Source organism: Octodon degus, unplaced genomic scaffold, assembly GCF_000260255.1.
Source record: "Octodon degus isolate 3935 unplaced genomic scaffold, OctDeg1.0 scaffold00024, whole genome shotgun sequence".
Taxonomy (NCBI): domain Eukaryota; kingdom Metazoa; phylum Chordata; class Mammalia; order Rodentia; family Octodontidae; genus Octodon; species Octodon degus.
In genome coordinates, this window is record NW_004524600.1 from 12,496,209 (window position 1) to 12,508,179 (window position 11,971).

Genomic DNA, 11,971 nt, shown 5'->3' on the forward strand with positions numbered 1-11,971 from the left:
ACAACCCCGAGGCCTAAAAACACCACAGTCTGGCTCAAGGCATTTGGGGTTGGAAGATCCAGGCCTCAGGGGACTTGGGCTCAAATCCAAGAGGGAAGCAAACCGGGAGCCTCAGGTCACCTCAGCAATCCCCCGTAGGGTCCCTCACCCAGGGCCCAGGGCCAGCAAGAGCTGCCCTGTGCTCCTTCCTCACTGGGCCAGGGGTTTCTTCAGGATACCTTGGGTCTAAAGATCTCCGGGGACCCTCCCACACACTTGGTGTCCTAGGTGGATTGTGAGGAGACCCTGACAGCCAAGCGTTTCCATGGTGACCAGAATACGGGATTCACCCGCAAATTCCCCTGGCAGCGGAGGAACCGTCGCTTTGCTTTCTGGACATACAAATTAATGAGGCAGAAAGTGGAATAATGCTCCAGAAATACATTCTTTTCTGCTGTTCTTTTGGTGACCTGTATTCCAGATGAATGTTTTACGTTGTTTTCTTAGGGGTGTGTATGTGTCATTTTTCAGGACAAACCTCTGGAGTTCTTGTCAGATTTTCTGCTGAAGAAAAGTAAAAAGAGCCAGTATTGTGAAGGGAATGCTCTTCCGACACAAGGTGACCCGAAAGGAACTCTCGGTTTGTTCAGGAAGGTAAAGTTGCTGCTGTGTCTTTGTGCCTCGGTCTCTGTGGAGCAGGCATGTGGGTGAAGAAATGCGCAAATCCCCAGGGCAGCTTTACCTGGAGGGCTCTCCGCCCGTCCTGTCTCCTAACAGCTGCATTTTCAAGGGCGGGTGTTTTGTGGTTACATGGGGAACAATTAAGCCTTTTCAGAACATAAGCAGCACCTCATTGGCCTGAATAACACTGCTTAGTCTCCAGGAAGAGATGGAAATTTGTACTAAGGCCTAAGGCTTGCCTTTTCTCAGTTGAGTTCTGAGATAATTTGATTTTTTAAAAATGTTTGTAGTCTAGGACACTTTTCATTTTCTTTCCCTCTCCCCCTACCCTTTCCTTTTTTTCTCTTTCCTTCCTTCCTTTCTCTTTCTTCCTTTCATTCTCTCTCTCCTCTCTCTTCTTCCCTCCTTCTTTTCATTTTTCTTTTTGGTGAAACTAAGAATAGATTATTTTTCCTTAAGTGACATTCACATCTATAAAAGGAAAAAAAGTGGGGTTGATGCTGGTCCTTCAGTCAGAAGGGAGCCATGTCGCGCGTGCTCTATGCCGCAGCCCCGCCGCATTCTTGGGTTATGTGAGATAATCAGGATTCAGGAAGCACTGAGAATTGCACTGTCACTCACAGAGCTGATTTCCACACAGAGGAAAGGGTCACTTGGAACCATTTTATGCTCTAACACATGGCCTTTGAGGAACACAAGAATTACAAACCATGGCAAGTGGCATCCTGTTAGGGTGGTGTCCTCACCGCAGATATCCATAGGAAACTCTGCAGGTTTTTCTTTTTCTTTTTCTCTTTTTTTTTCACTGTATTTAGTACAGGGTCTACAGGATCTTACTACATGGGTCATAGATCAGACTCGTAGTGATCCTCCTGTTTTCAGCCTCCCATAGAAAAGTTGCCTATCTTTGGTGTCCCAAAGGTTGGGACACCTCATGCCCCTGATGCAAGCTCACCACTTAGACTGTAAAGCAGGCTTATGAGTTAACAAGCAGGGAGATCACCTGTTGTCATCTCAACCTGATAAGTCAGAAGGATCTGTTAGTGTTGCCACTGAGAATGGTGCATGAAGGACGAGGCAGACAAGGACAACATGGTTCAGGACCTCTCAGAGCCAAACAGCTCTGAAAACGAAAGTCTACAGTTGGAAGCCTCCTTCCTCCTGGGTCTTCCCAACACCCAGCATCTCCCTGAAAGGAGTCATCAGAATCACCCTGGGCCCTAAGGCCTGTGTAGCTTGGAGCCCTGCTTCGGGCCGCCCCTCTCCTAGGTCTATCTTTTCAGGAAATACTCAAGCAGAGCAGAACATCCACCTTTCCAATTCAGCTCCCCAACATTTTTAGGAGTTGGCCAGGGCCAAGGGCCTATGCTGCACACTAGGAGCAGACAGCTAAGCAGGACATTGCCCCTGCCTGAGGGTGGCAGAGACCCCTGCATAGAGGGTGATGTGGAGTGATGCATGCTGGGCGATAGGATGCATGCGCTAGGTGGGGATGGTGACGCCAGCATTTCATTCAGATTCTGTTTTCTGCCTTTCGGAAACTACTTCTTTTGCCTGTTATCTCTGATGTTCTGGGGGCTTTTTCTCCCCAGAGGCACTCACCCATTCTAGCCATCCTTCCACCTTCACAGAAGAGCACCCAGGCCTCTGATCTCTCCCCTTCTCTCTCCATTCACGAACAGGAATGAGCCACATACAAGCACCCCATGCACTACCAGCCTCTTCCCCATCCTGACCACATCTAGGGGATCTTGGCCCCCAGAAATGTCACTGAGCCCTTTGAGACACATCCATTCCTAGGGAGGAAGCTGTCCCCCCTCCAGCCTTCAACTCAGCCTTGGATGCACCCTTCAGTGAAGCAAGAAACTAGAAGAAGACACCAGGGACAATGTGTTTTCTCCTCTGAATCGTTCCTTTCACATTTTAAAGACCCAAGTCTTGGGGAGAGCCATTTTCTGAATCTCTGACATGTAAAGGAACGGCCACAAGGAACATTTCCTCTGCATTCTTGGTTCTGTCTGTCTGTCTGCCTATCTGTCTCTATCTCTGTCTGTCTGTCTGTCTCTGTCTCTGTCTCTGTTTGTCTCTCTGTCTGTGTCCCTCTGTCTCTGTCTGTCTCTGTCCCTCTCCCTCTCCCTCTCCCTCTCCCTCTCCTCCCATCCCCTCCTGCTTCCCCTTCTCTTTAAACAGTGTCTGCTATGTAGCCCAGGCTGGCTTTGAACCTACTGTGTAGCCTAATCTGGCCTTGAACTCGCAACAATCCTCCTGCCTCAGCCACCTTGAGTTCAAGGCTAGGATTCAAGGCCCCCACTACTATACCCAGATTGCTTTGACTTTCTTAGATTCCTTCTGAAAAAAAAAAAAAAAAAAAAAAAAAATTCCACGCTGAAATCTGGTCTTGCAAAAATGCTGTTGATTTAAGCATCTAATCTTGTTCATAAAAGAAGGCACGAATTTGGGCTTACAGTTGCTTCACTGATAAAGTTAGCCTTTTGCTCTTATATCACCTGCCTCAAATACAACTACGGAAATGTGTGATTCCCTTATACCTAGCAGCTCGCTTGATTATTTTTTAAAGACATCAATTTAGAAATACAATGTATTAAATTCTTATTTGCTTATTATTGAATACCTAATAGCATGTTAATGAAGCCCACAAAAATTTAGGGACTCTTCAGAGGTAGAACCACAATTCAAACATAGGTGTTGAATTAGGAAAAAAAAAAAAAAGAGGATAGATGTGAAGGCGCACACATGTAATCCCAGCTCTCTGAGGCTGAGGCAGGAGGATTGATGTGAGTTCAAAGCCAACCTGGGCTAAAAACTGAGTTTAAGGTCAGCCTGAACTGCATGGCAAAACCCTGTCTCAAAAAGACCAAAAAATAAAGTACAAAAATAGAGAAGCTGACTTTATCCTCATCTTGAGGTTTATTTTTAAAACTGTGGATATTTTCTCAAAAGAGAAGACCAATCTACCATCAGGGGAGTGGAAATAATAACTTCTTGGAGAAGATTGTTCTTGAGATCTTCCCCTCAGGGGTTTGTTTAGCAGGCTTGTCCATCAAATCCATGACTATAAATATAAAATATATATATCCTCTCAGGCAGCTATCACCTTGCTGTGTCAAGGTTTTGGGTGCCTACAGTATCTCCCCCACCCATGCTGTGAGCGGATGATGATGGGTCACAGCCAGGGTCATTGTCACTTGTGAGTTCCACCTGTCATCTGCTCATTTTCATCACCATACTGGCCCCTGTCCCCAGCATCTTCTGGGGACAGCATCAGCCAAGGCTAGGGCAACTCTAGAATACGTAGTGCCTGCCTGGGTCCATCCTAGGGGACAATTCCTGCCTTGTGACCAATGCCCAGCCCTGTGAGCTTGTTTCTCATACACCCTGAAGACCAGGAAGGCCTAAGTCCACAAATCTCAAATAATGACCCTGGCAAATGCAGGGTCCTGAGTGCAATCCCTGGTACCAAATAAATAAATAAATAAAAATAGGCTTTCAAAATCCTAACAATTGTCAACAATGTATAATATAGAGAAGTCTCCATTTTTAAAGTTCCAATAAAATTACTGTGTCAAACCAATTTCTTGTCCCCAAAGAAGAATTTATGCTTTGAACAGCAGCTGCCACTGATTCAGAGACAGAGCACACAGGCTTGTGGTGAGCGGTGGCCAGCACCTGAACATTGACCTGGCAGGGCTCAGGTGGGGTCCTGTAGTAGGTTATGTGCTAAACAGCTTTCTATTGCTGAGAAACAAAAATATCTGAGGAAACAGATTTAGCAGAGGAAAAGGTTACTTCGGCTCACAGTTTTAGCAGGTTCAGTGCCTGATTGTTTCTGAGCCAGGACGATGCAGAAGGGACTGCTGACACCCTGGAGGCTGGGAAGTGAAGCGAGAAAGAGACCAGGGTCCTGTAAGCCCTTCAAGTCGGGACACACCCCCAGTGACCTCACTTCCGGCTGTGAGCCCCACCTCGGAAGGATTCCATTACCTCCCAGCAGGGACTCAACCTGGGGATGGGTTTCTAACACATGGCCTTTGAGGAACCTAAGAGTTACAAACCATGGCAGGTGGCATCTCCCATTAAGGTGGTGTCCTCACCTGAGAGATCCGTGGGAAACTCTGCAGGTTTTGTTTATTTGGGTTTTTTTTTCATTGTACATAGTAGTGATCCTCCTGTTTTCAGCCTCCCAAGAGCTGGGATTACAGGTGCGTGCCACTACACCCAGTCTCAGTAGCTTTCCCAGCATGCCCCGGGGGTAGGGCTTGCAGGGCATGCTGGGGATCCAACCCTGCAAGGTTTTGATTATCCTAATCCTCATCTTGCCCTGGGCAGTGGGGTCTGGCTTTCATCTTACATCTGTAGTCCCTTGCTGGTGAACAACTGCTGATGTCTCCATGGCTTGGTGAAGTGATCCTTTCTCTCCTATAAATAATCAGACTGTTACTTAGTTTAAAAAGAAAAGTGACCCACCTGAAGAGAAACTGAATAATTTTGTCAAAATTTAAGGTAGAATTTTCCCCCCTAGGCACAAATATAAATGTATATGCCAGGGCATGGGACAGGCACCCTCAGGGGTCCAGAGAAATGGTGAAAGATTCTGGGAGCTGCCTGAGACTGGGCCTCCAGATGCCATAAGGAACCCAACAGCTACAAAGTACAAATTGATTTTGGCTGGAGGAAGGTAAAAGGAGTCTCGGTTATCAGTGGACGGTTTTCTTCCATTCTCTCTCTGCACATCTGGGGGTTACCACAGATAATTCTATCTTTATTAGGAAGGGCAGTGGGAGTGACCATTTTCGCTGTTAGCTCCCAACCAAAGTACAGGGCCGCTGTTCCCCTGCTAGAGCTGGCATCCGAAAATGCTGGTACCCAGAGTTGGAGAGGGAATTTTTTTGTTGTTGTTGTCTATTTATTCTTTATTCTGCCTTTTACTTATATATGGGGGTTCTCATACAAAAGAAGTCACATGACAGTTCAGCTTGTGAGTCCGATTTACTTCACCTAACAGTGTCACCTCAAGGTGCAGCCATCTTCCTGCAAATGTCTTGGGTTTACCCGGGAAGGATTTTATTTTTAATGTGCTAATTTATAGGGAGACCACAGCAAGGGTAATTCACGAGGCAAAGGAACAAACTATATTTACACGTGAAAATAGACAAGCCTGGAAAGAACATATGAGGTGAATTTTATAGTGTCTTCTTTTCTTTTTCATCTTTAGAAAAGAAATGTGATACCAGATGATTCTCAGGAAACCAAGTCAAGCCTGAGTGCACATGAGGTTCACACAGAGAGGCTGGCTGTGCTGGTAAGCCAGCTACTACGTGGTTACAAATCCTCCCTTTGTTTTGGCTTAACAATGGGGCTTCAGTTTGTTTTTGGTTAGTTCTGTGATTTCCTTGAAAATTTCCCTCCGAGACAAGAAAACCCTAAAAATAACTGAGGGGAATTCAGCGGGTTGATTATTATTATTATTTTTTTCTCTCTCTCTTGAATAAGAGGAGGGTTAAAAGAAGCTGAGTTAAAAAGATGGAGATGTGACATCTGGGGAGAAAAACCAGTTTGTGTGTAAGTCCACGATTGTCCCATACTAGGACATTATTTAAAGAAATGATGCAGGGCCAGTGAGATAGCTCAGCAGCCTAAGCACTTGCTTAGGCACACGCAGGGACTGGGGCTCGATCCCCGGCACCACATGCTGTGCCGGTCCCACCAACGGGCGCGCTGAGCCAGCCACTGAGACCAGGTGTGGTGGTGCATGACTGTGATCCTAGTGCTGGGGAGGCTGAAAACAGGAGGATCACTAGGAGTCCGAGCTGCATAGTGAGACCCTGTACCAGATACATTTAAAAAAAAAAAAGAAAGAAAGAAAAGAAATGACAAAGGCTGATGGTTCTAGCTGATCCGCCAACTAACCGCCTGGCATCCAGAGCTGCCTCTCAACAGCACGAGGCTGAGAAATCTGTCATTGTAAGCAGAAAGGCAGCTCAGGGAGGAGCTTGCTTGGGGTGGGGGAGGCCATTCCAGTCTGACAGAGACTCTCAGACTCCATGGGGCAGGGGGAGGGGCTTTGTATTTGTCAACACATACGCACAGCACTTGTCACACGTCATTCTCATGCCGGTCTGTCTTCCAGTAGAGCTCCCTAGCTACATTCTACAGACGAAGAAATAGAGGGAGGCAAATTAAAAGGTTCTCCTGAGGTATAACAACTGGGAGAGGGAAAAACACACACACACAAAACTCACTATGTAGTTCAGACTGGCATTGAACTCCCCATGTAGCCCAGGTTGGCCTTGAACTTGCAGCGGTCCTCTTGCCTCAGCCTCCAGAGTGCTGGGATTACAGGTGTGCACCACCATGCCAGGCCACAGATGTATATTTTAACTGCTGAGATGTGCTTAAATCGACATATACAAATGATATGTCTGAAAGATGGACCCTAAATAGTCAAGAGCAGTGCATTTATAGTATTTCCAAAAGAGCTAGTTTTCTCATTTTTCCCTTAGTTTCTATATTTTAATTTAAGGTCATGAATTCATGGTTGACACAACTGGGTGACAATCACGTAGCATCTCACTTCATGTCATACTGTATTTTAAACAAGTTTATTTAAATCATAAATAATAAACTGGTATTTGTGTTTCGAATAATTTATTCTTGCTAGGGAGATAGCTCAGCAGTATAAGCACCTGCCTGGCAAGCGTAAAGTCCTCAATTCGATCCCCATCCCTGCTGGTACAAAACAAAAACAAAAGTAATTTATTCTTACTTAAAGACATTGTCCTACAGATAAGAACTATGTAAATGTTATAAAATCGTCCTTGGTTTTACAACGATACATTTAAAACATTAAAATGCTCCAAAAGAACAAGCCACACAAAGGTTTTTAAACTGCTGCGTTTTGTTAAAACACTGAGATTTAGACATTTAAACCCCAGAGCGCCCAGTGAGCATGCGCAGCTCACGCAGCAGGCGGGCTTCGCCCTTGCTCTCCATCTGATGTCAAAGCACACCGGTGCTGATTTCCTTTACAAACTCCTGCGCGCAGTGCAGTTTCTCTGCGTATGGTAATGCCTTGGGGCAGCGGGGGATGGAGGCCTGGCCATGGGGCGCAGGCTGCGCCGCACCCCGCCGTTCTTCTAACGAGGCTTGTCCGTGCGCGTGAGAACGGCGTGCTGGACCGCGGGCTCGTCTTTCCTCAGCAGGAGGCGCTGCCCGTCGGTCGCAGGGACATCGCGAGTGTAGCTTCGGTCTCAGTTGCATCCGTTGCAGCTGGTGGCCATCCAGTCAGAATCTGTCCTGCCTCAGCCACAAACCCAGCCACTCACCCTGCCCTTGCCCTGGCCACTCGAGGCACGGGTCTCTCGACGGACCCGCTGTGCCCCCGCCTTCCCGGTGGGAGGAATGCGGCCCAGTGTCCCTGGTCCTGGGTCAGCCCGAGGGCTGGAGCCCGTTGCGGGAGGGCTGGGGTCGCGGTGCTCCGCCGCGGGCTCCCACGCTTCTCTGCAGGAGCGGCAGCTGCAGCGGGGCTCCGGGGAGCAGCGGAGCGCGGTGGCCAGGGAGCTCCTGCGGAGCGAGCGGAAGTACGTGCGGCTGCTGGCGGCGGTGCGGGACGCGTACGCGGCGCCCCTGAGCGCGGCGCTGGCGGCCAACAGGGCGATCCTGAGCGCCGCGAACATCCAGATCATCTTCGCTGATATTCTGCGGATCTTAAATCTGAACAGGTCAACGAACTGCGCCATGTACTTTTTAACAATGGGATCTGGGTGGTGGGAGGAGCTATTTTGTCTGAAGCAGAAGGGAGGCTCTGCCACTCTCTGCCCCTCTTAGGGACCCCATCCTCTCAGAGGATAGAGGCTTCTCAGTGAGTCGCGCCCTACTGCACAGCTGTGTTGAGTTCTGGGCCACCACCCCATCACAGGCCACAGCTGTGCGCCAGAAAGGAGCTCAGCAATCATCAGAGAAGGACAGCTGTGGCTTCGCTCTTGGTCAGCTGCGTTTAGCTGCGTAGTGGGAAAGGAATATGGTGCTAGGATGTTCTGCTCAGGGCCCAAAGCTGAGGCTGCAACAACGCGCTCCTGACCTCCTGGACAGACAGCCCCTCTGGTACTCTGGGGCCAGGTCCCAACTGTGGGTCCACACTTTACAAGTCAGGAGGTGGAGAGGCCCCTTCCGTTAATCAAGGCTGCGATAGCGGCCTGGAGGGAGAAAGCCTCAAAACAGCAGAAAGGTTGCAGCATGTCAGCTCTCCTTCTCCAGGGATGGGACAGGATGATTGGGTGGATTTAAGGGATTAGGGGAAGGGGCAGGGGCTTTCTCACAGCCCCCTTCCTCCCGTACCTCCCAGCTCCCCCTGCCCCATCAGATCGCATGGTGCTGTTTTAAGGAAAAAATTCTTGCTCAAAACCAAGTAAGGACTGGGAAAGACGAGGTCGCCAAAGGCTACACTAGGATGATGAATTGTGTTCAAGTCCGTAGGCTCTTATGGGTTCGGTTCCTACACATGGTATGTTTTGTTTGTTTGGTTTTTGTTGTTTGTTTGTTTGTTTGTTTTTCTGATTGCAGGCAGTTATTGGATAACCTGGGAGAGAGACTACAGGAATGGGGCCCAGCCCACTGTGTGGGGGACATATTTATGAAGTTTGGGAGCCAGTTGAATATATACACCAACTTCTTCAACAATTATCCTGTTGTTCTGAGAACTATCGAGAAGGTAAATGATCGGAGTTGCCATCCATGCTTGCATTAGGTCTGAGCCTGCACTGTGCAGCCCCGAGGACCAGAGTGGACAGGCCGGGCTGCTCCTCTGCTCTTTCTGTCCAGGTGTCCTCCTTGCACCGGGAGCTCCCTAGGATGGAGCGAGCACAGTGCTTGGCACAGAGCAGTGCCCAGGGCCTGGTTGCTGGGCAGAAGGAATCCTCACGTGCATTGCCAGGTTCCCGCCTTCCCAGCTCCTCTGTGGCCCTGGGACAGGAGAATGTCAACACTTGCATAGCAATTCAGCTCTTTGGACAACTTGTCTCAAATGCATCTCCTGGAGGGATGTAAAAGTGGGCCACTGACCAGCCAGCAGGGCAGGGCCATGCCCTGCAAGATGAAGTCACTTGAGCTGTAGTTCAGGTTGGCCTTGAAAGCCTCCCAAGTGTTGGGAGTATAGGCGTGTGTCACCATGCCTAGCTGATATCCATTTTAAAGATGGGAAAGCTGAGGCTTAGAGAAGTTGCATAACTTTACAAGATAACATACTCAATTTATTCCAGTTCTAAATCAGGCCCTCCTGATTGCACCATCTGTTGGTTACTCTGTCTCTACTAAGTTCAGTGGTAAGGCTTGGCCTGTGTTACACTTAATACATCTTACTTAGTATACCAGGAGATACCAATAGTTCTCTTGGTAATTGGGTTAGAGAGAGATGCTGCCCTTTCAAGAGCTGCAGACATCCTCGCTCACTCGGGGAGCAGGGGCCTCTCCATCTGTCTCACAGAGCTGAGCTTTGACCAGGCCACCCTCACCTTTCAGTGCCGAGAAAGGACACCAGCATTCCGAGCATTCTTGCAGGGGTGTGACAAGACGATCGCCACCAGCATGCTGAGGTGAGTTCTGAGGGAGAGAACAGGGGGGCTCTTAGCACAGGGCTGTGTCCTCTACCTTCAGCCAGAGCCCAGGGCGCCCCTCTCTGCGCCCCTGCAGCCTGCCAGAGCTGCTGCTGTGCCCGTCCCGGAGATTTGAAGAGTATGTGAGTCTGCTCTATGCGCTGAGGCTGCACACTCCTGCAGAACACGCCGGCCGCGGGGTGCTGACTGCTGCGATTGACCAGATCAAAGACTACAAAGCTTACCTAGATCAGGTTGGTGGCCGAGAAGCATCTGTGTGCTTCCAACCTGCTGCAGGGCTTTCGTGGCACTCTTCCCTCGAAGATCCTCAGTGTTCTTGTGGTTAGTGACGCTCTTACTCCAGCCTTTCGTTCTTGTAGTGCTACGTGAGTGCTCAGTGACTTTGTACATTAGGGCGTCTATTCTAGCCCAAATTGAGCAACATGAAGCAGAATGTTCTCGGCTGTACAGTTACGATAACACTTTCATGAACATAAATTTGAAAATTGGATTGATTTTTCTAAATAACAGAAACAACACAAATACACAATCCTCAGCGTCTGAAAGCACTAAGGTATCAGCTTTCTGCCTCTGTAAGTAGAGTAATAATAGTCTCTCAAAGACTTCAACATGTTGGAGTACAGTAGTCTCATTCTGAAAATACTGTGATTGTACAGTGTGTATATTTGTCTGGGCTGAATGTACCTGGAAGATGCTTTTGACTAGTCTTGGTACCTGAGTCTGTTTTAAAGCAATAGGAATGGAAAAGTGAGGTTTTTCTCACAGTAACGTAGTGCACTGTAAGCCATACAATATTTTAATCACTTTCTTTTATACACACAAACATCACAATTTTAGTTTGCCTAAAATCAATTTCTTTTCTAGATAAAGGAAAATGTCCACATGAAAGAGCAGCTGTCACACATACAGAGACTCATCCGCGGGTGCCCCGTATGTACTCTGACGCACTCGCTCTGCCTTGCACTTGTCAACAGAACCTCATCATTGGCAAAAGAAGCTGTGCAGACCCCAGCACAGCCGTCTAGGAGCAGTGTTCGCCACTGCCCGGGAGCCGGAATCTCTCACATTCTGTTCATGGCTGCAAGCGGGCTGGAGAGGGGCACGTGTACTATAGGCCCCACTTCACAACGAGCTCTGTTGGGGGGCATGGATTCCCACGGTGCCGGGTGCAGACTCTACACTGTCCATTAGCGATCTGTCACTCTGGGGTCTCAGCGGGTCCTCTCGGCCTTCCTACTACCTGTCGCACTCCCCAGATCCCCTCCCCATCCCCTGGCAGTGTGGCCTGTCTTCATCTGTTCTGTGCTCATACTCTTCCTTGTCTTGAAATTGCCTTCCAATTCTACTCCACCAGACAATCATCCTTTATAAATTGTAGTCAGTCATTACTTTGCTTGGGAAGCTGTGGGCCACTCCTTCCCTGGTGTCCACAGCCTCCTGCCCCTCCTCGCCTGTCTCCAAAGCCTTCATCCTGGGAGCTGTGGCTCGTCTTCTGGTATCTGGCACTCAATCCAAGAGGAAGGGACACTAGCAAGTATATCAGTTCATTTTAAATGTTATTTTAATTTGGTCCAATTGGGGAAGCAAGATGGAGTTGTTTTAATTTTAATCGTCAGGGCTGGCCAAATAGCTCAGCAGATTCAAGTGCCTGCAAGCAGGCGCAGGGGCTGGGGTTTGATCCC

General features: G+C 48.5%; 1 protein-coding gene across 1 annotated transcript in view; it reads left to right on the plus strand.

Annotated features, from left to right (window-relative positions):
- Positions 1-11,971, plus strand: part of Ect2l (epithelial cell transforming 2 like) — a 110,950-nt gene that overhangs the window by 68,118 nt on the left and 30,861 nt on the right. The window contains exons 12-18 of the mRNA XM_004628582.2: positions 511-633; positions 5,894-5,980; positions 8,185-8,399; positions 9,241-9,388; positions 10,195-10,268; positions 10,366-10,522; positions 11,154-11,219. Coding sequence (XP_004628639.1) covers positions 511-633; positions 5,894-5,980; positions 8,185-8,399; positions 9,241-9,388; positions 10,195-10,268; positions 10,366-10,522; positions 11,154-11,219 — 870 coding nt within the window. The remainder of the gene's footprint in view (positions 1-510; positions 634-5,893; positions 5,981-8,184; positions 8,400-9,240; positions 9,389-10,194; positions 10,269-10,365; positions 10,523-11,153; positions 11,220-11,971) is intronic.